Genomic DNA, 27214 nt, shown 5'->3' with positions numbered 1-27214 from the left:
AAAAATAAAACTACTGCTGCTTTATCTGCTGGATAAGCATTCAACTGAATCATCTATCCATCCATTGATAGTTGAAAGACCTGGCTTTTCCTCCCGGTTTCAATTTCATGGATCTAACTGAGAGAATCATGGCCAATCACCTGTGAGAAATATGTGGGCATCTATTTAGCCACTGATAACAAAAGTCTTTTTCCAGGCACAGCGCTGCAAGCAGTACCACTGACGAAACATCTTTAGAATGAAGAGAAGTACGCAGCTTCCACCTCTGAAGTTTTTCCATGCAAATGAGAAACACGAACTGCAATAAAACTGATCATCTCGCCTTCATCCCTCCATCCATTTTCTGATTTATCTACAGGGTTGCGGGGGAGCCAGAGCCTATCCCAGCAAGCAACGGGCACAAGGCAGGATACACCCTGGATGGGACACCAGTCCATCTCAGGACACACACTCACACCAGGGCACATTTTCCTAGAAGTCAATTCATCTAGCAGCTTGTCTTTGGACTGTGGAGGGAAACCAGAGCACCCGGAGCAAACTCACATGAACATGTGGAGAACATACAAACTCCACACAGACAGCAGGCCCAGTATTGAACCCAGGGCCCCAGCACTGCGAGCCCGCAGATTTAACCACTGTCCGCCCATTTCATTCTCAAATTAAACGTAAAGAAAAACACACGAGGCCAGATTTAAGACACGCCATAAGAAATCCATTCGCGAGAACTGTAGGTACTGTACATCTATAAGGAGAACAACTCGTAAGAAAACCAAACCAGGTCTGGTTGGAATCCCACTGTCACGTGGTCTCAATAAGCTCTCAATGAAAAATGACTGAACACAAGATTCTGTGGTTAGAAAGACAGACATTCTGTGGAATCTTTTATGTGAACCAAAAAATGCCATCAGCTGTGGTAAGGCTGTGAAATCTTTCCCAGGAGAAAGATGCAGTGCAGCAAAGACACTCACCTGTCCTGCGCCTACAAACACCACTCCAATTTTGTGGGTGTCATATGGTGGCATTTGATCCAGAACTTTGACAGCTCGGTCTATGAGCTGAGGACAAAAGAGAACATATTACTCGACAAGCAAGTACCAAAGCACATCAGGTTGAATATTCCATTCATGCACATGAGAAATAACAGTGGCACATGCTTGCTAAATCATTAAGTTACCCTGCTAATTCTAGCCCAGGGAATGAGACAGCAGTGAAAGACCCTTCAACTACTTGTCAGACTGAGTTGTATTGAGTTTGGATTTCCATTCAAAGTGATACAGCCTCACCTGCGACTTAGGGAGAAGCAATGGCTTGTTGGACTCATTTCCAAAAAAGGGTGAATGGTACAGCTGAAGGAACACGAAGCTGGAAGAGGAAACAGAAATACATTCAATGATTAAATCAGATCATCTTTATCACTGAGCGGTCAACTCCAAGACAGTGTTTATTTTTGTAAATAAAGCCAAAATCTTAGCTTTATGGCCTGAGACTTTGACCAAGTGAAAAAGTCAATCTCATAGGAATATTAAAATGCCATTTAAAAATAAACGCATTACCCTTCACTGTACATTACAGCACCACAAGAATAGCTACTGCACTATCTGTTCTTTTGCTGAATTACCAAGGACCCAACACCCACTGATTTTCACCTGATTATGTAAGTAAAAGGTTTTTTTCTGCTGATTTTGTGCAATTACATCTGATAAAAGCATTACAGCTGAACTAAAATTGGACAACACTTGCATACGGACACAGGCACATGAAGATGGCTATTTAGCAGAAAAGAAGATCAGTAAAATGAGTAATTCCCAGCCCACAGTAATAGTTAAGACAACAGGTGCTTAAGGGTAGCTACTGTAGTAGAACAGCACTACTTTACATGTTAAGGCCTATCTAAATCTTACACTATGCTTGCCTTTAACACCTACAAGTACTTGCATTTTACATTTAATCCCTGCAACTTGGAGGTTAAAAAAAAAGCAATATACCAAGCATAAAGCAAAAAAACATTTATCCCTGAAAAAGAACAATTATTAAATAATGATTAACTAAATTAATTTCCATAAGGGATTCTCTGCCATTTTTCACAGTGTCAGGTGAAAGAGTGAAACACTTCATGATAATGGGCTATTTCAACTTTGATCCCGTCAAACTACGTACAGGACACGAGGCTGTAAATATTATAAACAAAGAAGATTTGATTTACACAGGGGACCTCTGGGACCCCACTAAAGGAAGCAATGGATAAGCTAATGAATAAGAAGTGTTCTGAAAACCAGAAAAACCTCATTTAGAGAACCCTCCACACCAGTGAAACGGCAATCGATTTTAAGTGGCAGCCAGAAACTGTGCCGATGAATTCTGAAATACACCTGGTTTGATAAAACGTACTATATACATTGCAAGTGGAAAACATACATTTGACTATTGCAAGGAAAAAGCTTTACACAAGCTAATTGTTTTTCCCTGCAGACCAGCTTTCAGCCCATTCTTTCTTGTTTTGCCTCGAGGCCGATCATTTCATCGACCAACTTCCAGCGAGGCCAGAGACAAACTCATCTCCAACTTCTCGAGAGGAAGGTCAGTAACCCGAAATACCGAAAACCTTGCCTCGGGGTCCGGAAGGGAAGCGAGAGTGAAAAGAAACCCCCTCATCTTCGCAAATGAACGTTTTGAATTTGAATGATACAGAGGTGGACCATCGGGGCCCCTTAAACAACTCCCCGATATTTCGCCTCCTCCGCCTCCCGTGAGACATCTCCGCGACGGGACCGGCCTTACCTCGGACTCAGGCCCGCGGACTTCTCGGCGCTGGAGGCGGCCCCCCTGCCGCGGTAGGAGTCGCGCTCCATCTTCCTCTCGCGGCGCGAGGGGGCCGACACGGAGATGGTGTGGCCGCGGGGCCGGTGGCCGCCGGGAGAGAGGGGAGAGAGGGGAGCCAGCTGGGGCGCCGGGAACTCCAGCTTCATCCTCGAGGCTGCGGCCGCCGACGCTCCTCCTCCTCCTCCTCCTCCTCCCGGTGCTGCTGCTGCTGCTGCTCGGCCTCCTTCCACGGGCCCGGCGTCCTCCTCGGCGAGGGGCTCTTCCTCCAGCTCCCGCCTGGCCTCGGCCGCGGGCTTCCCCCTGCCGCCATCCTCGCGGCGGGGCGCCTCTGCGAAGGCTTCCTGCAGGGCCTGCAGCTCGGGGGAGGAGCTGGACTTGTTGAGGGTCTGCGGGTGCTGGAAGGGCAGCTCCTCTTCCAGGCTGGGAGTGGACAGGCTCCCCCTCTCGATGGGCAGGGCGCCGACGCCGACGTCCTCCAGCGGGGTGGACCGCTCCTCGTCCTGGCTGGAGCTCGAGGAGGACTAGACAGAAACGACGCCAAGGTTCCGGGTCAGAGAGTTCTCTAGGCTCAGGTGCTTCACCGAGGTCTGGAACCATTTACCCCAGATGCTGGAGGGAACGCCGATCGCAGGTTCCCCATTATACGTGTTCGGGTTTTTCTTTGCCTGAGTTTTGAGGTACGTCCCCACGCAACTCATTACAGGGATTCTTATAATTAACAACTAGTGGTTCTCATGTTGTCCTCGGGCAGAGGGAGCAGGTCCTATTGAAACTTGGAAAACTCCACTTAAACATCAAGAACTTAGACCAAACCTACAGAATGAGTCAGGCAGCCTCACGTTCTACCATAACGTATCGCAGCAAAGCACTCTAACATGCTGCTTAAATTTTTAAGACGTTCTGTAGCTTTTTTTAGACGTAGCTTTGCAGGATATAATGGGTAGGCCCTGCAATATCCTCAAGCCTTCAATCGCGCAAACTGCTGAAAACCTTTTCTTTGACCACTGGAGGTTTTACCTCACTTACCCTGCTGTAAGCTCCCTGGACTTTGATTTTCTCTCCGCTCATGAAAATAGGCTCTGGGGGCATGGCCTCGAACTCCTCACTCTCGGGGGACTCTGCTGGTGAGTCGCCGCCTTTCTCTCTGGCCCCCTCCTCCAGCACCACCACCGATTCTACCAGGAGAGAGAGACACCACACACGCCCTAAGGAGACCCGCGGCTGCCGACACCCAGCGCTGGCAGGCCCCACCTATCAGCTCTTAAACCCGAGAGACCTTGCCGTTCGGCATTCGGAAAAATACTGGGCCTGGAACGAGCCTGGGCGGGGGAGTAACCCTGTGTCCCAGCCAAGGGGACGCGCTGTGATGTCATGCGACCTGACTCGCGCACTGAGAGAAGAACTCGGACTCTTTTAGTCCCCTATCGCACACGACGAATGTGTGACTTTCACGTGTGCCGTTTTCTTTGTAATGCGGGCATGACTTTCCCTCATGACTCGTGCAATCGACGTTTTCATGATACAATACAGTGAAACAGTGTCCGAAAGAGGTTAACAAATATGCAAAAGAACCTGACGCCCAATGCACACCACAGCTCCAGAAACTTAAAATCTAATAGTATGACTATCTGTCTTTATTCTATTTAGGCCTAATATTCGTACAAGAACACTACTGGCTTTCCTTCAGACTGTTTTGCATTATAACTTCCTCCCTCATTTTGTTTCAATAAAGGCCGACGTATACTGTAGCAGTGTACTTTAGAAATTTCCCAGTCTGTCCCAGAAGGTTTATTTTTATCATGTTTAAGAATATAACCGTCACTGTCCAAAACACAGGTTCCACTTCACTATCTACAACCTTCTTAAAAGGCGAAGGCGTTTCATTCTCACTTTCCTTCTTTGTCCTTTGGTCCTAACAGTTTTGCTGTAAAGAAAAAACAGTGCCAGGGTCTTTCGCTATGGAGTTCCGAGATCAAGCGGAGCAATTTTCTCCAGCCAGGCTCCATGGATTACTTTATCTGTGACTGGATAAACATAAACTCCCTTTCCAATGCAGCCCATGACTGCATAAACTGTGTCAGATTTCCTATTATCACACAAAGAACACTATCCTTGTCGGAAATCAATTCAGCAAATACAAGTCCATACACTGGCATCAGCATTTCAAACATCTGCAACTTAGTGGTAATTTACAAATGACTAAATGAAAGTAACAAAGTCCATTTTTGCTCTGAGCTACTGAAGTAACATAAACATTCTGCGGACATGATTTTATAATTTGTGGTCTGTGTGCACATAGTGATTAATAGCTGCTACTTTTATAACCATATCCTGCTCTGAAATGAAATTTAATTCAGTTGTGGTTTAACTAGAACCTCTTATTATAAATTGTGAATAAACATGTTTCAGAAAATTGGACATGAAATAAACAATGAAATAAACTTTGTATCAAGGAAAAAACCCCACACTAATTCTTGCTTAAGTATAACCACAAAGTAGAATTTGTTGATTTCCCCAAAGACAGCCCCATCCAAGTGTTTTTTGAATATGATGATGGATGAACTTTTTTCATATACGTTCAGACAATTCTGCATAAAACATTCAAGGCAAGCCACATTCTTGTGTCCTCATTTCCCATCGCATGTTCTTTTACTGTTCCATCCCTATAGGTCTCTCTCACCTTAGTTTTTGTGAAAAGGGAGCATTGAGTTTGTTGAACAAAATCAGTGGAACTTGGTTATACCACACAGTCCTGGCTGATTCACTTCACAAAGACAAGCAGGCCTGACCACACAGCAATCAGCAGAATCACTGAAGCCACGCTGTGAGGCTGATTAAACAAGGCGCAGCAGTTATCTGCAGTTCTTTTCCAAAACGTGCTCATCACAAAAAAATGGTCCGAGTCAAAGCCTTAACCTTTGCAAACATGCCGTGATTTAAATTTCTGAATTGCCAATCCAGAGGGGAAAAAGAGGGAAGGATATGAGATTTACTGCAGAAGTGAATTTTCCTTATTGTGACTCTTCCAAGAAAAATGTCTCATTCAATACTTTTTTTGCCCCATTTTGGACAAGTGGAAGGCTGGATGATGGCTAGACAGGTGTCAAGATCCAGGGTCTTGGAGACCCACACAACCGCTGGCTTCTGTGACACCCGAGCACTCAAATCACTGAACCCATAACAGATCTATTACAAGGCTTAATTTGAACTATCTTAGTTCCCAGACATGCAAAAGGGTGCCTTTTAACTATTACTTTTCTTACTCTCCAATCTTTGAGTAGAAAAAAGATTGAAAGATTCTAGTAAAAAAAAAACTTGTTGGTTCAAGTTCAGCTCGGCTGAATTGAAAACCATTAGCAATAGATGTCCCCCAAGACCAGGAGTGGGATATTCTGGTCTAGATCACACAATTTCCTCATATTATTAATACTATTATCCCTTTTCTAAACAAAATAACAAATACAGAAACCTCACACGACGATTGCTTTCCAAGGGCAATCTGGACTATCCACTTGAACCCAAAATGCAGCAATTTGTTTTAAGTTGCTCTGGTTTAATAACAGCATGTCAGCAAGGATCTAGGTTTTGACATGGTCTGTTCGCATGCTGTGGAAGTCCTCATACAGAAGAGTTAATGATGAGATTGGAGAGGGTCTGGTGTGGTCAGAGAGGGAAAGGGGGACAAAAGAGGTTATGAGGAAATGAAGGGGTCATGAATCATCAGCATTTATTGGTCTTTTGTTGGTCTCTCTCTAGGCCAGTCAGCACTGGACTTCTTGTTAAACGTATATTGAAATGTGTATATACCTGCCCAGGATATACTCCTGTGCAACTTCACTTGGGAGCCGGGTAGGTAGAGAGAAGAGAAAGACGCCACTGTAAAAGGGAAACCAAGCCGAATAAAAAAGGCAGAAAGACTCAAAAGAGAACACACTTTGAAAATAAAGTAAAAAAGTATGTACGGGGGGAAAAAAAAAAATCTACAACAACACGGGTGAGGAACTGCAAAGAAGCTGAATTATGAACAGAGGAAATGGTCTGAAGAAACAAGACAAAGGCACCAACAACACAAAGGCATGTGTAACCCACAGATGGATGTTCAAGTTACGAAACGCAGCTGCAGGATCTCCACCTGAAGTTGATTCCGCTTGCTGATGGAACTGAGGTATCCGGAAGCAGCAATGTCCGTTTCGCCAAAGCTTTATTGGGATCTCGGAAAAATCCCATTTCTATAACATTTTGGAGGTACTATCACGCAGTATGATTCTGACAGCTTCACATTATAACGTAGGCACACAGATTGGTAGAACACAGCACCCTGCCAGCTGGTCCACAGGTAACGTGTCGTCGTCATTTAAATTGACCTTTACTTTGTGTAACTACTTAATTTCTGCGCGATACGCTAGCTCTTGCTTAGCACTCTGGGCTTGCAAACCACAAAAAATGTACATGCTTTGACAGCACAGTTTTGGAGAACAAAGGCACGTCTCATGTTGGACTTCATCTCTATTCTTGTTACATTTAACAGTATTCTAAACTATTCCTTTACTGTGGACAATAAAGGTTACGGTTACCAGAGGTTCTTCATTCTAACACATTCCTGCCACGAACGAATGAAAAGAAGGGCACTGACTGGACAAATCCAGGCCCAGACCAAATCAAAACCCGAACCCACCTGGCCGTCACAAATTGTGAACCCAGTACTTACTCGGTAACACCAGTAACAGCCAGAGGATATCTCCCACCAAGGTTTGCAAACGCCTATTGAGGGTGGGTCGAAGTTTTGACTTGGCACAAGTCCCCATCTGCAGTGGAATGCAGATTTCCTCTTTAACTAAAGAGGCATGTTGGTGACCAAACATGGGGGTTGTGGAATCAAATCGCGGGCAGGACACTGCTGTCGTACCCCCGTGCGATGTGCTTCACTCAGACTGCCCCGGTACATGCCCGGCTGCACGAACAGGCACTCACCAGGCTGTCCTTGAAGGGCTGAAAGACTACGAGGGGACCTGATACAAGTACCCTAAATTTTGTTAAAGGCATTAACAAAGTCAACTCGGAGAACTCCTTCAAAACAGACACAGAGACACAAGCCAGGGGGAACCAGCAGAAACTCCGTGGTAGAGCATTTAAAAGAGAGATAGGGGTTAGTTCTTTACCCCCAAAGGGTTGTGGGATTGTGCAAGAAGCTACCCAGTCATATTGGTCAAGTTGACCCTTGGGTTTCATTCAAGAAACAGTTGATTGATCCCAGGGTCTCATCCAGCTAGAGGTGGTCCTTTCATTTGTAACTGCTCTTGAAGAAAAGCATTTTATATGTGGTTAACTAACACTGTGTTTCACGTAATCTTGCTGCAGTTATGTTAATGGACCACAAAACTACGCTCCTGCCACACAGTCCTAAATATTAGCATTAATTAGGCTTCTTGAAAAAGGCATGCCTTTTAAGGGGTATTTCATAAAGAAAATGCTTTCACAATGGAAATGGCTATCCATGGTACATAACATATACATTAACATAAATAACAATAACATAGATTGCTTTGCAATGATATTAATTGAAAACAATAGTTAAACATGGACCCTTGCATTTTAGTAATATTAAATTTATAATTCTGTGGATGAAACAAATTAAAACGTCACCTGAACTGCGTAACCAAAAACACTTTTTACTGTGAGAGACTACAGACTAAGCTTCAAAGTGCTCTGTAAATGATCGTCAGAAAAAGGAAAATGTTTCCTATTTTTCCCCAATGCAATCTGCATCTAAGACATTAAAGATCCATGAACTGTTGGTCTTTCTCATACCACTAACCAACATTAATGCTGGAGAGCAATATCCAAGTGGAATTAAGATTTGCTAAATGTGTCTAAATGCCAAATATAGTCATCTTAATTACCATTTAATTACCATCATACGTTAAAATGCATTAGCAAAAATATGGTAAATAAATAGTGGTTTTGTGGTAAAGTAATTCTCTCACTTGCAGTCTCCTGTACACAGAATTTCCTTCACAGAATTACAGATTTCACTTGCCTAGGCAAGACCGCATGAAGAAATTAGCACTGGGCACAAATCAGAAAAGAACGGAAAAACAATGCAAGCATATGTGAAGGATCGGATATTCACTTAGCAGCCTTCTCACATCAAGACAGAACATTGACATTCAGTAATGACTCATTGCTAACAACTAAAAACGACCAGTTCCACTTAAATGTCATTTTCAACGCCTAACCTGACAGAAAAGCGCCACTGGTTCATAGCTCATAAATGGATGACCCCTTACAGAAAAATACTTTTTGTTAAGAAAAGTCTTATCCTCTTAATATTAAATTCAACACTTTATATTTAGCGTTGCAATTAGCAATAAAACATCTCTATAATTTGATGCATTCATTCAGTGTTAAGACTCTCCCTCACAATCGTATATTCTTTCCCCCCCTAAAAACGGAGATGTAATTTAATCTGACATGGTGTTTGGGCAAATCTGGACCACTGGGTGCTGCTTCTGTTTAGATTGCAAACACCTTCAAAGGATTACAGGAGGCAATGAATCACTGCAAAAATAAAGCAACAAAATGAATGAAAAGATGAGGTAGAACACTTTAAAAAAAAAAAACAAAGAACCGCAAAAAAATTCTGTCCGAGAGCATTCTTACAGATGGATGTACGAAGCCTGATACTAAACGCATGAGACTCTCGGAATTTTTTGGTGGCAAAAGGAATGACAACAACATTGCTCGTCATAAAGAAAGGAGATAAGCAGAGGAAGCTGCACAGAAACAGGCATCTGCTGAGGAAGCTGCACGAGAATATAAATCAAAACCTAGAGAAACAGTCAAATGTCATCCATGATCGCCATCTGATAATCTGGAATGGGGACTGAAGCAGTATACTGCTCCACTGACATCCTGTGAGCTGTCTGGCACATTAAAAGATGCAGGGTTCACACCAGAACTTTCTAGCAGGCTATCAGCTGGGATTCTCTTGGCTGTGTATGTTTCTGTGGTACAACTGAACACGGGCCCCTCAGATATTCATTTACTTTTCACTGTACGTTCAGGATATTAGACTGCAACTCTGGAAACCCATTATAATGGTACTCCAGATCCAGAGAGGGCGGTACGGCTTCACTGCCCCATCACCTGAGGGAGAACTCTCGCCGTAGCGCTGGGGCAGAGCGAGACAGCCTTACCGGTGTTTGAGCGCTGGATTAAGGAGGGTTTCTTTGCGCCGTGCGTGTGGCTCCCTTCCGGCCCAGCGGGCGATTTAGGCACGTCGGGAGCCCTGGGTTCCTTGATCCTCTCCAGAGCCATGAGGACATTGGACAGCTCTTGCAAGGGCATGTTGCCCACCTCCGAGGAGAAAGGGCTGGGGGGGTTTTCCAGGCACATCAACCAGCTGGTATTGCCTGAACCGAAGGGGACACCATAAGCAACACCATAGCAGGAAGTCGAAAAGGCCCGATCGAGCCAGCCTCGATGCCGTCACGCAGAACAGGATACAAACCCACGCTGCTCCTGTACACTTAAAATATTCCTTGGGATATTCAAGAAGGAAATACACTGAATGCCGTTTGAAAAGTAATGGCATTCATCATCACGGTTAAAGTTAGAGAACTGATCAAAGACAGCAGGCAAATGGTCATCGACCTTCACCCGATGGGGAATGACTATAAAAGAATCCACAAAAAGCTGAAAAGAATAAAGACATTTGAAAATGGCTTCAATTCTCTGCTAGGCAATATGAAACAAAAGATAAACAACAGAAAAAGCACAGACTGCAGGTAACTTCATTTTTAATTGTAGTGCCAGCTTACCTTTTGTATAAAAACTATTTTATACTATTGCACTGTATTGTATACTTTCATACAGTTGTACTACTGAAGCATTTTTACTTAGGATTTCTACTGCTTCTTTTAGCATAGTATACCCCAAAGTATACCATGGTATACAGCGCATACCAACACTGGATAAAACACCCCAAAGCCCCCCGCTGCTGACCCTTGTGGCTCTAACCTGAAGGCCTGCGAATGAAGATCTCGGCCCAGCCCTGGGTCAGCATGGGCGCAAACTCAGCCAGACCGGACTTGTCCATCTGGGAAGGCGGGGGGGCTGGCACGGATTCGGACCTCCCGCAGCCCGCCGAGTTATCCAAGCCCTGAGCCGCGGGGGAGCCCGGACCGCAGAACTCGCTCTCCGAGGGAGAGACGAGCGGGCTCAGGCTCTGAGCGGTGCCGGCACGGAGGGCGTGGCCACCTAAACCAAACCGAACAGCGAGAGGCTGAAGGAGCAGTGAAGAGGGGAAAAATAACTTTTCAACACGGAATTAAGCTTTACTTGTTCCTAAATATCTGCAGGTTTCCTTCCTCCTGGCAGCTCAAGCTAATTAAGCAGCTTTTCCTTATTGGCCTGGAGAAGAGAGTCCTGTTTTGAAGTGTCATACTTCCAAGATCAGACGACAGTGTAAGTGGGTGAAAGATGGCAGGTGCCAAATTAACAGGCTTGGCAGAAAACAGCAGATCAAGGGAGGAGAGACTTGTCTGAACACAGTTCTGCTACAACAGGCCTCAGTGAGCTGCTACAGTGGGAGTCCGCGCACACAGGAGATGGGAAGGCGCCTGCTTCTTCAAACACAGCAGCAGACCTATGTCACAGGGTAAGGGGTGGACTTTTCTGATTCCAGGAAGTGTAAGTTGATGTGGCTCAAAAGATTTCTAAAAAATCATTCTATCTTTCCAGAAAAGTCAGCCCTGACACTTCCATTACAAGTCTTTGCTCCAGCTAATCCGTAATTATCAAAGTGATATTCAGGATCTCAATATCAATTCAGTAATTAAGCTGGACAATTATAAGACGTAAAGGCACCGAAAAGACACGCCAAACCTGTCTGCCCATAGCTTAGAGCCAAAGTTATAGTTGGGAAAACACTGCTCCTGCTTTAATGCTTTAAAGATCTAAGAACTGGAGATAAAATCTCTTTAAAAAGCTCTGTCTGCAGAAAAAACCTGCCATAATTTAGTATCTGGCAAAGGGCACTGAGGTCTGGAGAAGGCGTGCAGGGTGACCGTCTCACCTGACATGGAGCGCACTCGGATTCTTGTGGCTCGGCCAACCTGCTGGCCTGACTGCGACTCCAGTTTTGCTGGTGCTTCTTTGGTAAATCTCGTGTGAAGAGATGGATCCGATCTGAAACAAAAATGAAAATCAAACGGCATTTACGGCCATAAGTGACACTGCATCAATCAAAGTGGCCTGTAATCAATCAAAAAGGCACTTCCTGGGCCGTCCTGAACTGAAGCACCACTGAGAATCCTATTAATACTGGTTATTACAGCACTGAATATAATGTGAGAATGTTTTAAGGAAAAGTAGAGAAAACAGTACTGTACCTGCTTAGAATCATGAATCATGTTTTTGTACATTTTATTCCCATCACCGGAATGAAAATACATAATACAAATACATTTGTGAAACCGATATTAGTATAAAACTCAAAATAGTGTTCATGGTTTTTAATTTACTTGTGAAGTTGTCCTAAAATATATATATATATATTTTACACTCAATAGATTTCCAAGCTAGAAAAGCAAATCTCAGCTTGCGGTAAGCGGTCCCTAAGGAGTCCAGACTGGAAATCAAGGCCTGCTCGTCTCCACCTGGTCAGTTCCCCTCCACTCTGCCTCTCCGACAGATCCAGGCCTAGCAGAGACTGCGTCCTCACTCCTCCGCTGGTCGTTATGGTAACCAGCTTGTTTCCAACCAGCCAGGTCATGCTTCTGCCTCCAGCCAGCAGGAACTCGGCCACTGGGGACCTGTGCACAATTAACAGTGGTCAGCAGATACAGAAGTCATAAAGTGGGTGAAGGGGAGCAGTCCATTCCGAGTGTACACAGGCCAATATACAGTATTAGCGTGATATGAGCCCCTCCGAAATGCTAAAATTGGCCCAGAGGCAATTTGCACTCGGTCTCGGTTCATTTGACGACATGTGGAAGAACTATTTTGTTCCACAGTGAGAAACATCGGATCCTCCTCTACCATGAGATCCCCCCCCCCAGTCAGAGAGCATCACAATGTCCAAGATTTGGTTCTTGTAATGACTCTTTCGTGCTACGGAGGCTAAGACAGGGGCGTTTAAGACTAGCCCAGCTGAAATGGTCTCAAGCTGTCGGTCATGGTTCTTGTTGTATGGTTATGAGCAGTAACACATACAGTGCCTTGCGAAAGTATTCGGCCCCCTTGAACTTTTCAACCTTTTGCCACATTTCAGGCTTCAAACATAAAGATATAAATTTTTTATTTTATGTGAAGAATCACCAACAAGTGGGACACAATTGTGAAGCGGAACGAAATCTATTGGATTTTTGAAACTTTTTTAACTAATAAAAAAATGAAAAGTGGGGCGTGCAAAATTATTCGGCCCCTTTACTTTCAGTGCAGCAAACTCACTCCAGAAGTTCAGCGAGGATCTCTGAATGATCCAATGTTGTCCTAAATGACTGATGGTGATAAATAGAATCCACCTGTGTGTAATCAAGTCTCTGTATAAATGCACCTGCTCTGTGATAGTCTCAAGGTTCTGTTGAAAGCGCAGAGAGCATCATGAAGACCAACGAACACACCAGGCAGGTCCGTAATACTGTTGTGGAGAAGTTTAAAGCCGGATTTGGATACAAAAAGATTTCCCAAGCTTCAAACATCCCAAGGAGCACTGTGCAAGCGATCATCTTGAAATGGAAGGAGTATCAGACCACTGCAAATCTACCAAGACCTGGCCGTCCCTCTAAACTTTCAGCTCAGACAAGGAGAAGACTGATCAGAGATGCAGCCAAGAGGCCCATGATCACTCTGGATGAACTGCTGAGAACTACAGCTGAGGTGGGAGAGTCTGTCCATAGGACAACAATCAGTCTTACACTGCACAAATCTGGCCTTTATGGAAGAGTGGCAAGAAGAAAGCCATTTCTCAAAGATATCCATAAAAAGTCTCGTCTAAAGTTTGCCACAAGCCACCTGGGAGACACCCCAAACATGTGGAAGAAGGTGCTCTGGTCAGATGAAACCAAAATCGAACTTTTTGGCCACAATGCAAAACGATATGTTTGGCGTAAAAGCAACACAGCTCATCACCCTCAACACACCATCCCCACTGTCAAACATGGTGGTGGCAGCATCATGGTTTTGGCCTGCTTTTCTTCAGCAGGGACAGGGAAGATGGTTAAAATTGAGGGGAAGATGGATGCAGCCAAATACAGGACCATTCTGGATGAAAACCTGTTGGAGTCTGCAAAAGACCTGAAACTGGGACGGAGATTTATCTTCCAACAAGACAATGATCCCAAACATACAGCAAAATCTACAAAGGAATGGTTCACAAATAAACGTATCCAGGTGTTTGAATGGCCAAGTCAAAGTCCAGACCTGAATCCAATCGAGAATCTGTGGAAAGAGCTGAAAACTGCTGTTCACAAACGCTCTCCATCCAACCTCACTGAGCTCGAGCTGTTTTGCAAGGAAGAATGGGCAAGAATTTCAGTCTCTCGATGTGCAAAACTGATAAGAGACATACCCCAAGCGACTTGCAGCTGTAATCGCAGCAAAAGGTGGCTCTACAAAGTATTAACGCAAGGGGGGCGAATAATTTTGCACGCCCCACTTTTCATTTTTTTATTAGTTAAAAAAGTTTCAAAAATCCAATAGATTTCGTTCCACTTCACAATTGTGTCCCACTTGTTGGTGATTCTTCACATAAAATAAAAAATTTATATCTTTATGTTTGAAGCCTGAAATGTGGCAAAAGGTTGAAAAGTTCAAGGGGGCCGAATACTTTCGCAAGGCACTGTACTAAAAAAAAGGACTGGATTTTTGTTGTGGGACAGGCTAAGGTGATATTCTTTACTAGCGGTTCAGAAACACAATTCTGCGTCCGCCCCTTGATGGGAGTTCACCCCGGCCGCTCCCCGTGGGCCCTGTGGGACTCACCTCTTGGGGAGGGCAGAGAAGTTGGAGAAGACGTAGCGGGCCATCATGTCCAGGCAGGTCTCGGTGAGCTCCAGGTGGACGGTCTTCAGGCTGTCGTCGGCCTGCGCCATGGAGCTCTCGTCTGCCGAGCCCAGGCTGGTGGTGGTGACCGAGGTCTGCATCCTGTTCGAAGAAGGTCACGGAGGGAGGGGGGGGTCACCTTCCAGCACCCCACGGGCACCCCCACATACCACACCGGGTGCAGCAGACAAGCTGTGACTTGGTACCAGCCAGCGTGTACAAATAAAGCCTGTCCGTAGCCTCTTTTCACTTCTGATGTAGTTTACAAAGCAAACACGCAGAGGGTCATGCACACCAGGGAGAAAGGAGAAGGATAAAGTGAATTTTGCATAGGTCTGCCAAACCAGCCCTTACGGTTCCCTTTTCCCATGTTTGTGTATTTACTTTCTAAAACAACCATCACAATGGCACTTGCATTAATGGCAATTATGGCATAAGAGGACAACATTTTAAACACATGCAAGGATGTCTTTTGTCCACTTAGGTCATATTTTACTGTTCTAGGTTTCCAAAAACAAAACTGTAAATTGATAACTTAAAATAAATACACAAAGCTCTTGGTGTGCTTGGTATCCCAGAACAAAGCCAGCAAGACACATTTATCAGGGAATGTGGAATTTGCAGTGAAGCATCACGGGTTTTTGTTTTTTCATATTACAACATACAAGGCAGGGCTTTTAAGCAGAAAGTCACGTTGAACTTTTTTAATATTAAAAGTTCATTGCATGGCAAAGCCAATGGAAACGTTTTCCCCGTGACCTCCAATTAAGCAAAGCATTTAACTCTATAAAAACAAAACACACTGCAACGACTGATAAACAGTTCTTAGAGCAGTTACTGTACTGCCACAGGACCTTACTACAGAATAAATCAAAGAGCTAACAAATTTATTTGGGATCTAGGGTAAACTACATCAAGATGAAAAGAGGTTCTTTGAAGTCAACTTTGTTTTGAAGCAATTGCTTTATGTGGTTAGAAGACCATCTATAGGTTCTTGGAATCTGAAATGAAATTGGTCTGATTTCATAATCGAATAAGATAGAATCTTATTACACAAATATCTGCGCCTTTGTGATTGTAACCATGTTCAAATCAGACTTTATAGGAGAAGCTCGGAACTCTTTCATTTAATTTCTTACTATAGTAAATACTTTCAAAAGCTGTGCTTTACTTTCTTCTGGAGCGGCTTCTTCTCAAACAGTCATTTGCCATGCTAATGATTGTGGCCATGTCAGCTAGATTAGCCGTTGCATATACCTACCTCACTGTTCTGTAAAAGTATACAGAACGTTTCACTAATGGGCTTCAGAATTTTTGAGTTACCCAGTTATCACCGACAAGACATGCCAATCAGCTCCGAGTGGATTTCTCATGACCTGTTTTGACTGGAAAGGTTAACAGGAGTGAGATTCTGGTTTTAAACCAATATGGAACTCAAAATTCACAAGTTCCAAAACGGTAAGATTTATTTTTAAAAAAGTAAAACGGGATTACAAAAGATTTAAATTAAGTTTAAACAAGTAACAAAGAATTTCCCTGACCTCTTTAATAGTCTCTTTTATGGGAAACCTTTTTTCAGCTATACAATACCAATACGTGTAAGAAAGTCGCAAGGTTATGGTCTGTTCCCACAAAGCCAATCGAACTCATTTGTTTTTGTGAACCTGGTGGAGAGTGCAATGTGTGATCACAATCTGGTAACACACCTTATTTCTCTGCCAGAATCATTAGTTAGCACGGCAAATCACAGTCCAAGGAAAAATAATGACTTGAACTCCGATAAGAGGACAAGCGAAAGAGAAAATATTAAAATACCTTTTTATCTAACAAATAAGCCATGAAAAAGTTTCTTCTTCCATACAGCTTCTCCTATACAGACAGCATTATCGACTTTGAGACTCACGTTTTGCAATAACATCTACAATCTCAGTCTTTCAAAATAATACCAAGTCACATCTTGTACCTGACCTCATCAATAAGCACCATTTCAAGCAAGCAGAGAGAAATGTAGGACTGGTGAGACTCATGTCACTCTGGTGAACTCTGGCATATAAACTGGAATAGCCTCCACCCCCCCCATCCCCACATAGACAGACCTTAACTTATAGGTATATATTTTTTTAAACAAAATGACCGCCCCCTGTCTGAAAAGTGGGGTTCACCAGAGTAACCTTTTTATGATTGTGAAAGAATTTCTTTTCCTAACAATTCACTGGTTATTTAATTGTTTTACTGGTATCAGATGTAATTTTACTACCTTTTCCATCGACACTTTTACAACAGCCTAATCACTTTAATGCCTATTTGGTACTGTCAGAAGTGCCACGATCTTGCAAATAACCAACTCCTCCAGGCACCCGGTAAACCACAAGAGTCATTGTTGAACGGCAAACCAAAGATCCCCAAAACCAAAGGCACTCCAGCATATTCTGGCTAAACCTTAGTGCTGCTGGCTATACGCAGTACATGCTAGCACCTAGAACAAACCATTTCTAGGTACAAAAGTTCCCAACTCGCAAAATATTCTTGGTTAACTGCTAGCTCCTGTTTTTCTTTTTTCAATTCCTTTTGACATACTTCTGCTCTGTAGATCCTTTGAGTACAGTGACCAATATCGCAAGAAATATCGCCAATCTGCTGATCAAAAACTCACTGCAACACAATCCAGCTATTAACTGTAGCAGAGACCAAAATGCCACCAGCCCCTGCAGTCACTTCCCTATTTTCATATGCCTTAGAAATAAACTCTAAATTAATAATAAATTTGTTGGGATTTGTTTAGATCTGAAAATGGAAAATCTGACCAGGATTATTCTGACCTCCAAAGGAAACCATAACTGCAAGTAGCCCAAAATATCTTCATTTTCCAACACAGGAACTAGTTATTCTGCTACAACAAAAAAAAAGTCACACGGCTTTCTCAGATTTTCTTGAGTTACTTCCGAAGACCAGTGGCAAACAGCAGAGAGTGGTTACTCTAAACGTAAATGGGGGTGAAAACAACACAAGACTTTTGTTACATATTCAGCACATTTTCCTTTAATAAAAACGTCATATTGATACAGAGCAGAGTTCTGAAACTGTCTTCACTAAGGAAGTGATTAAGACGGTGTTTCTGCTCATTCTTGGGCACGTCACTCCAATCCTCTACTGCCCTCTACTGCTGGAGAGGTGTGAAGATAAAGAGAAAACTCATGAAAAGGGCTGCACAGGCCTCCTCTTACCCATATGTGCCCGATTTCAGAGCCGTGATGTTAGTGCCCTTTGCTTGACCTACTCAGGCAGCAAAAGCAACGGGAGCTGACTGAGTGACCACACAGTTGGGAATGTCATGTTCTACATGACAATCCCTTGAGGTGACAGCATTTAAACACAAATTCACTGTGGAGGCGAAACACTAGAGAGCACCAAACATCAAGCAACATGACTACCGTAAAGGGCAAACAAGCTACCAAAGAGTTATACACCAAATCCGGTAAGAGTAACTTCATATTTTCCTTTGTTCAGTTATGCAAAAAACACTGAAGGAGAGAAAAAAAAACAAACCTCAAAAGCAGGAACGAGCAGTAGTAAAATTACATCTGACCAGTTCTGATTTTTTTCTTCTTTATTAAGAATTAAAGTGCTTTTTATATATGCAACTAAACCTTGCAGGTAATGATCGGGTTTTCTTTTCGAGGTCAGTCAATAAAACATCCCTTCTATTCCAGCTCTGAATTGGAGCTTTCACTCGGGGGTGATAATAATAACGAAGCCATGGGCGTTAGTAAAGAGATTCACGCCCAGTCTTCCCCTTGTGGGGGGGGGGGGGGGGGGGGGGGGGGCGGCCAACTCTTTCATTTAGCAGGATTTGCTGCGGCGCCATTTCAGTGTGATTGCATCTGTCAACCCACCACTTCATTCGGTAGCTGCACGGTGTCATGCATGGGGTTAATGTGCTCAATTACGCCGCACAGGCCTGTTTCCTAAACATTCGCACATTAGAACTGAGGGGGGGGGGGTGAAACATCAGAAACGAAACAACGAAATCAGGATCTACAAATCGCATGCAAAAAGTTCACCATCATGCAGGCCCCCCCCCACCCAGTTCCGGCCCCCAATCCAAGCCATTCCCTCCCGAAAACACCCAGTAGGAAGGATAAGGTTAAGCCCCCCAGTGCCTCTACCTGCGCACCGCGTGCTCAGAAACACTGATGCTTCGGGAGCGGAAGGCGTCCATAGCCGAGAGATCTTTCAGCTCTTTTACGGGGGAGCTAGTCAAGCCTTGCTTTGGGACTCTGGCAGTCCGCAGACTACCGGTGGGGGGCACAGAGTCAGGACAGGCGTCCCCCAACACCCCACGAAACCCACATGACAATGTACGTGCCAGCGCAATGGACACAGGCCATGGGGGGGTGGGGGGGGGTGGGAATTGAGCAAGGATGAAGGTCAAAGGCCAAAGTTCACAGGGTCAGGTAAGCGGAAGGATCCAGGGTGGAGCCCCAATCCCCCCCCCCCATAAGAGTGAGGAGGAAAAACAAAATACAAAATAAAATATAAAATTAACAGCAGAACACACAATGCAACAGGGGAAAAAAGGGGGAAAAAACAAGGCATAAAGGAAGGTAACTTTAAAGCATTTAAAAACAATTCAGAAACATGACCAGATGGGATAATAACAGTCAGAAAAGAAAACAGCAACAATCAACTGTATTATAAATTAATATTAAACAACAGATGAACGTATTAGGGCCTGTTACAAAGCCATGAACATCGAGTAAAAGGAAGTTAAACCAGGGTGGAGCAGAGTATTTCAGGCCTAGTTAGCTACGTCTTGTGGGGTTAATGGAATACTGCTCAAGACAGAAGCGTTTTCACCCTTTGGCAATGACAGAACTATGCCACATGCCCCTCAGCTTTAAGCATCGCACGAGCTGTGTGCAGAACGCAAAGCCCCTAATTGTGCACAAAAACCAACACTTCATCTCTTTCTAGAGGTGCCTAGGGCAACTGGTCAACACAGAAAAGAGAAACACCTGCACACCGCAGTGTGCAAAACGTCTATTTATTGTAAAAATAATAACAGGGCAAGTTATATTTTGGAAATAAATGTGGGCTTTGCAATATTCCAGTCATAGGTGCTTCTCTTCCTCCAACAGTGAATTAAAACTTTAGTGTTTGTCATATGTGTTTATTCAGACTGACAAATTGGCACCCCTTGCCTGAAAAAGAGATTAGTGACTAACATTACAACCATCAAAGGGCACTAACATCTTGGTAAGCGCACATGTGTATTTCCTCTTACAAAAATAAAAGGACATTTAACAACAATATGTTCTGTATCTGTTTTGCTACACTACATGTGTATGTCAGTCACTAATATCTGGTCCATCCTGTACATTAAAACCATTACAGCACATTCATCTGGAAATACTGTTCAGCATCCACTGTGCCAAACAGTAAATGCCCTGACTTATCCCACAATCAGTGTAATGTAAATGGGAGTGACACAATAACAGAGTCCAGCAGTGTGTTACTTTTACCGGCTCCAGTTATAGCAATCTGGGTTAGGTGCTTCTCTTAACGGCATTTCAATAGAGTAACGTTGGCATGTCATTGGCTCCTGTTCTATAGGACAGCTGCCAGACACATTGGAATCCCCAAAGCCATCAAAGACCCGAAATCCACTGCTCCGACCCCTGATAAAACAGGACATTCCACTAGGAAAATAAATTAAAAAAAACAGTTTGACATTAAGATGTTTCGCAGAGCAAGATAAAATGGAAACAAAATGGAAGTTCAGTTTTGAACATGGACTGAGCTGAAGGAGATGGTGAGGAGGAAAATCGGATGATGATTGTAGCGTGTGGCGGGCTGAGCTCACGGCTATTCGGCTTTTAGAGCCTGTCCAATGTACCAGCCTCAAAATCGCAACTGCCCAGTGTGTGCTTTTTTTCTGGAAGTTCCCCCACCCCTTCCTCCCAAGACAGAATAGTCATTTTGGAGAGGAAAGGCAGGCGTGTCGGATTAATAGGCACGTTTGTCATAACAAAATGGCAAAGTTAAGAAATTCCTTAGGGATCTTCAGACTGAAAGGACATGTAGTGTTTGCAGGAATAGATAGGAGTTGAAATTATCGTTACATAATTCAGGAACTGATACATTAGTGAAGCATATATTTATGGAAAAGCCATTTTCAACTGCAGAGATTTTCTTAACCCATTTAGCACTGCAATGGTCAGCATCTGCAGATTTGACTATTCCATTCTCTCGCAATGACTTGGTATGGAATGACCTGGTGTAACGACACTAATGGGAAAAGGCATCAATAAACACAAAAAAATGTGAGCACACTGAAGTGTTCCGCTTTCTAACACAGACAATGACACTGATGGGAAATCATCATTAACTTACAGGGAAGAAATTGAATTTCTCATTTAAACTGAATGGAGTGAAAACTTAGAACAATTAAAATCAATTAGAATCAGGCAATTTTCCAGGCCATCACTCATGATGGATATGTCCTGGAACAAAAATAAAACATCTGCCTTGGTGTAATTTGTCAGCCTGTTCCGAAACAGTTTATCAAGCACATTACAGCTCAGTGTTATTTATATAGTCATATATATATATATTCAACAAAATATGTTTCTCTCATAAAGACTTGGTAGCTGATACAATTCTTGAAAACTAACGCCAAGAACATTCCCATAACGGGACTGTACCAACACTAGGTTTCTGGAATCCCTGCATTTAGGAGATACTGTAGCTTCCTCTTGGCACTGTTGACTTATCAGTGATCTTTCAAAGGTCTTTCGACAACCAGCAGAAAGCATCAGGCTGCCAATCTGACCATTTAAAGAAGTGCTTGACGGTCTGAGAACTTAAAAACCACTTGGCACTTTAAAGCTTTAGTGTTTCTTCTTACCTGGCTTATAAATCAAAGAAAAAAAATAATCTGCTTATGGATGCATTAGATTCAACTAATGTACGTAATGTCAAGATAGCTCCCAAAGCCCAGATGGTACCAAATCTGAAATGCCGAACCATACCTCTTTGGCCTCTCATTCAAGCTGGTGCTCCTGGCCCGAAAGTTGCTCTGTTCGTGGGAGTCATCAAAAGGCAGGAGTGCATTGGACCGCAAACCCTGGGGTGAAAGCATGTTGCCATGACTTTAATTGGCATTGCTGATTTCAATTAAGGCTTTGCTACACTCTCTGGTCACTCAAGCATGGAGTGGCTTATCATGACAGCAGACACACCTTAGTGGCTCTCTAGGGACTTGTCAAAACGTGATTTGATTCAATAATGGCACCAGCTTTGACATTTTGACAAGCACGTGTCAGGCTACAGTACTCTGAAGAAGTGCCCCATGCACACAGTATTTCTACTCTGAAAGGATTCGTAAGAAAGGCTCACCTTTGTGATGTACTGCACAAAATCCTTGCGAAAAGTCAGCCGACATCGAATGAACCACATGGCTATCACATGGTGCGCCAATGACACAATATACTGATTAAACCTTAGAACAGAGAGAAAAACAAGAAAAGTCGGGGCTATGTAATGGAGGACCACATAGAAACAATTGACATTAAACCCTATATTCTTCACACGTTTTTAATCACCAATAATCATACCATCCCTGGACCGTGGTCAGCACTTGGACTAGGGAATATAACACACTATGGTATTGGACACTGCTAGACTAGGCAACAAATTCCAATTAGATCTGCTCTGCAGCAGTGTATAATAGTGAAAACATGCTGCAGAAGTATTGTCTCTTGGCAAAGACACTGAACAAAGCTCTGTGCTACCTTGTGGTCATTAAGAACACTGTTGCCCCGCTTAAATTCACCTTCTGGGCATCTCAGGCTAATTTTACAGAAATTTTCTCCTCCTATTAAAACTCATTCCTTCATTTTTAATCACCTCGTCTTCTGTGTAGCAAGTGATGAACTTAAATTGCCTGGTATCTGTAAAGTATTTTGAAAAGGTTGAATGGCCTTCTCGTTTGTCAATGTCTTTAAGCATTGATGAAACGTGACAAAAACAAGGCACTATTTGTCTTTATATTAAATTAAATCTTTTCAATCTACCTGCATTCAAGAAAAGACCAAACCTTAAAACAACCTAAAAACATTAATGCAAAATAACCCATTTAACAACCATCTTGTAGTATAATTCTCATTGGAGATTATGTTTCTGCCGGTAATGCCAAAAATCAATGTAATGTTTCGAATGATTACGATTTTATCGTTTAAAAAAAACATTTGGGGTACTTACTTTGATGGGTTGGTATAAGGGAGAGAGATGGCGAAGACGCTCACATATTGCTCTGCCACAAAATTGGCATACAAGTGAGGCAATCTGACAAGAGCTGGAAAAAAGATAAGCAATCACATGAGTGACCAAATAGGCACAACTCAAACCCACAGGGTTTATTCTACAACTTCACACTTGCGAGAATGAGGGAGAACATGATCCATGAAAGGCTCCTTCTCCAAGGCAATGAGTCTTGAACTCTGCCTTTTGTTTTCAGGCTTCTACAAAAAGAAAACTGATACGGCAGTTGCCCATTTCTAAAATTATGGAAAAATGTAAAATTGTCAGTCTGCTCAACGGGGTTGATACGGTGTTTCACTGCACCAGACGCATGTTAACATCATGTAAGTGAGTGGATTAAAACATTCAAAACAAGTCTAAAATGATTTTCCCTCGTCAACATCCGCCTACCAAGAACCCAAACCTGGCAACTGTGTGGTCCAGTGGTAACGGCACAATAAATGCAAAAAAAGTGAACGTCCACAATTTTTTTCCCAGCGCTCCTTTTTTTGATGTTTAACAGAAGCAAAGCTTATTACAGAAGACTTCAGCAAGAACAGCTATTATGAAATTGTCCAGGTGGACAGTTCTTACACTTTGCAATTAAGCATTGCCTTCTCTTTTGAAGGATAACACCAAACATCACAAGATCTGTATTTCTGGTAGCAGCATGAGCTGTCAAAGGACGATTAAGAGCAGGAGCAGGTGAGGGGTCAGTGGAACAGTGAAATGCAAGCACAAGTGGAACCTAAATAAAGACGGAGAACGTGGGGCACTTTTTAACAGGAGTCTTGTGGGAGTCTGGAACAAGCTACCCAGCTACATTGTTGAAGTCGATACCCTGTCTCTCTTCAAGAAATGACTGGATGAGATCCTTGAATCAAATGACTATTAACTTCCCAACAGACCAGATGGGCAGAGTGGCTCGTTTGTCAGCTAGACACGTGCCAAAACACCCCAGAAACACCCCTAGCACTTACTTGACAGGAACTCCAGCATGGGTGAGGCCATGGTGACTGTGGCCGAGATGTGGGTAAGCTTAACGATCAGAGCTGGCAGCAGCTTGACCATGATGTCGGGCATCTCCACGGTGCACATGGTCAGCGCCACCACACACAGCTTGGCACAGCGGTAAATCAAGCCTGCCTCCAGGCACTGGACCAGCTCGCGCTGAAACAGAGACAGAAGGACAGCAAGTCCCCTCAGGGGTTATGAAGGAACATAAGAAGTTGCACAGCAGCTGTCTGAAAGAGTCCGCCGAGACACCAGAGAGAAGCACCTGTCGGGGCTGCTCCAGGTAGCTGTGGTAGGACGTGAGGGCGGTCAGCACTGGCACCACGCTGAGCTGGACGTCCGTGCGGGAGAAGCCCTCGGGGGTTCGGTGGAGCCTCTCAGAGATCAGCCGATCGGTCACCTGCAGGATGGAGCCGGTGCGCGGCAAGGACAGCAAGGTTGAGGAGGGCAAATAAGTAAATCGCATCACAGGCCACTTCTGTCAATTCTGCTTCAGTTTAATGCACTACACTGTATTCCTCCACCCTTTTCTCCCATATTGCTGCTTGCACTGAAAGTCCAATGACTCTGGTGTCAAGACGCAGAAGGATTTAAGTATGTGGCATAGCAGTAGAACCATATAAGAGGTTTCTGCTGCTCCCCGTTTTGACATTTTTAATCATTACAGTTTTGAGCTCACGTATAGCCTACAAGACACAATAGATTAGCAATACCGCCCCTTTCTAGAAATGGCTTTGAACACACAATCCTTACCAAAATTCCAATGCAAAAACACAAGAAGTGCCGAAAAAAAACCATTGTTTATGAATCTGTGATATCACACGTTATTAAAAAGGCAGTTGTGCAGAATTAGCACAATAATTTTATGAAAGCCACAATTAATGACTAAGGACCTATTCAAAACATTTACAAGAGGATGGGCACCTGAAAAAAAGGATTTATTTACCATAGAGCACAGTGTGGAGCACAGCTGGTCTATACTGCAGTGGGAGCTCAGGAAGAGGACTTTGTACTGCAAAGATGATGGCATTTTATCCAGAACTAACTTCAAAACCTTCCAGTCCGACTCCTGAATTTAAATACACAAGAGATCAGATAAGATGAGAGAACAAAAATAGACTAAAACAGTTAAAATGATATAGTCACACTTCCAGAGTTAAAAGCAGCACCAAGAATGAATAACAGAAATTGCTCCGACCAGCCAAACCAGTCTCCAGGTATGATCATGTTCCGCTTAAAAAATAATACTGAAGGTTTGCTAAGTGATGATGAGTAAACTGCAGGAGCTCCTCATCTCTATTTTATTCTTCTGCATAAGGTTAATATTTACCAACTTTTTTCCCCATTCTTAAAATGGATGGACAGAGTCAACTGAAACAAGTGGGTAAAGACAAAATGTATTTCAATGACCTAACACACCACAAAGACATCTGTTTTCAATACTCCTGTTAGTGTATGGAAATTTTGAGGTCCCCAGACCCCGGATCCCACAGTGGGAAAGACAGCAGACTTCACTTCCCATCGAATTCGTTTACTCTAGATTAGGCCACTTTCCCCACAGTGGAGTATGGGTGACACTGTGAACCTTCCAGACATTACGAGTGCTGTGCCACCAGGAAAATAATTTAACAGCGAATGCTTTCCTCCCCCTGCAGCTGTATGTACCTCTCAGTTACCCTTTGTCCTGCTTACATTTCCAAGAAAGAAGAACCAACTCCCAACATCCTCCATTCTGAACACATGGAAACAAAGAATGGGAACTGAGCCAACAAGGATACCGCGAACAATCCATCACTGACAGAGCACCGTTAGCTCACATGCAACCCTAATGCACGCCCTAACACCCTGTTTGGGTTTTTGCAGAAAACGAAGACCTACGTAACCTGACTTCATTCTGCTGTTCCACCCCCCCTACATGTGGAAAGAGGAAAACAAGTTCTTACTGCAACCAAAGACAGCGTTTCATTTAATCTGACACACACCGAGGTCCTCGTTTTCCTAAGCTGGCAGGCACATGCACTATCCCCACGGCACAGACATCGCATTCATTCGTCTCCGCAGAAAAACGTGTTTTGCAGCGGATCGTCGCCTGTAGTCCCGCGCGCAGACAAAGTGCGCATTCACCGAGCAGCTGCCTGGCTAAGTGGGATCCCAGGACGCTCCCAAAGAGATGGTTACAATCAATCTGATTGTTTTGTAAACGCTGCGCAGGGTCGACCTCCCAGCGCATCGCGCTGAACGGATACTCGCCAGCTTCAAGCACTGCAGGAGGACGGTGAAGGCCAGGGAGTAGGGCAGGTGGCCCATGCGAAACGAAGAGGCCTGCGTGCCGGTCGCCGGGCTGCCAGCAGGTGGTGACACTGTGCCGGAGGGTTTCTTCTCGGTCACCCTCTTCTCTGGCTCCCTGAGATAACATGAGGAAACAGAGGGGGGGAAAAAAAGGAATGGGACTTCCTTTACAGTGAAAGCAGGAAAACCAGGATTTGAAAGACTGTGCAGGAAATGCTGGGAAATAGTGCAATAGAAAACAGAAGATATTGAGCAAAATCATGCTTGGGTTAATTTCAATAATGCAAAAAGTTAGGGCCTGAGCTTTTTATCCCAGGATTCCACATCTAAGCCCTTTTTCTGCTTCTCTGCCTTAAACTAATTGCCCTGACTTTTATGGTGATCACATTTTTTTTTAATAATCTGATTTTATGAAGTGAATGGCTTTCTATAGGAGGTTTTTCCAAGTGCCTGTCACAAGCCTTGAAAATGATCACATGCACGAAAAATATCTGCCATTTGCTGTTTATCATTCCCTTCCTAAAAAAATTATTTTTAAGAGGCAGGGCAGCACATCAGCGCTCCTCCTTGTGGCGATAAAATCCGCAGTCTCACCCCAGGTCACAGTAGCAGTACGGGCTAAACCTCAGGACACCATCTTTATTGGGGACCCCAAGTCGATGGAGGGAATCTGCCCTCATCAGGAGGAAGAAATCAAACACCTGTCCGACAAAACAAAACTGTGAGCTTTCTGGAAGGGACTTAT

General features: G+C 43.7%; 1 protein-coding gene across 3 annotated transcripts in view; it reads right to left on the bottom strand.

Annotated features, from left to right (window-relative positions):
* The window catches only part of tsc2 (TSC complex subunit 2), a 46270-nt gene that overhangs the window by 7169 nt on the left and 11887 nt on the right, over positions 1 to 27214 (bottom strand). Inside the window, exons 18-36 of one of the 3 annotated variants that reach the window (XM_088613215.1) lie at positions 27064 to 27170; positions 26431 to 26584; positions 25127 to 25249; positions 24446 to 24580; positions 24147 to 24336; positions 23128 to 23221; positions 22264 to 22366; positions 21897 to 21991; positions 19032 to 19157; positions 14806 to 14967; positions 12480 to 12635; positions 11897 to 12009; positions 10840 to 11079; positions 10017 to 10232; positions 6628 to 6696; positions 3847 to 3995; positions 2779 to 3341; positions 1284 to 1362; positions 969 to 1055 (exon numbers count right to left, since the gene is read on the bottom strand). In XM_088613215.1, coding sequence (XP_088469341.1) covers positions 969 to 1055; positions 1284 to 1362; positions 2779 to 3341; positions 3847 to 3995; positions 6628 to 6696; positions 10017 to 10232; positions 10840 to 11079; positions 11897 to 12009; positions 12480 to 12635; positions 14806 to 14967; positions 19032 to 19157; positions 21897 to 21991; positions 22264 to 22366; positions 23128 to 23221; positions 24147 to 24336; positions 24446 to 24580; positions 25127 to 25249; positions 26431 to 26584; positions 27064 to 27170 — 2961 coding nt within the window. The remainder of the gene's footprint in view (positions 1 to 968; positions 1056 to 1283; positions 1363 to 2778; positions 3342 to 3846; positions 3996 to 6627; positions 6697 to 10016; positions 10233 to 10839; positions 11080 to 11896; positions 12010 to 12479; positions 12636 to 14805; positions 14968 to 19031; positions 19158 to 21896; positions 21992 to 22263; positions 22367 to 23127; positions 23222 to 24146; positions 24337 to 24445; positions 24581 to 25126; positions 25250 to 26430; positions 26585 to 27063; positions 27171 to 27214) is intronic. The other 2 variants (XM_088613216.1, XM_088613217.1) reach the window with 2 other exon arrangements.

Source organism: Lepisosteus platostomus, chromosome 19 (genome assembly GCF_059453375.1).
Source record: "Lepisosteus platostomus isolate fLepPlt1 chromosome 19, fLepPlt1.hap1, whole genome shotgun sequence".
Lineage (NCBI taxonomy): Eukaryota > Metazoa > Chordata > Actinopteri > Semionotiformes > Lepisosteidae > Lepisosteus > Lepisosteus platostomus.
Note: the sequence above shows the minus strand (reverse complement) of the source record. Positions and strands in the feature narration are given on the sequence as shown.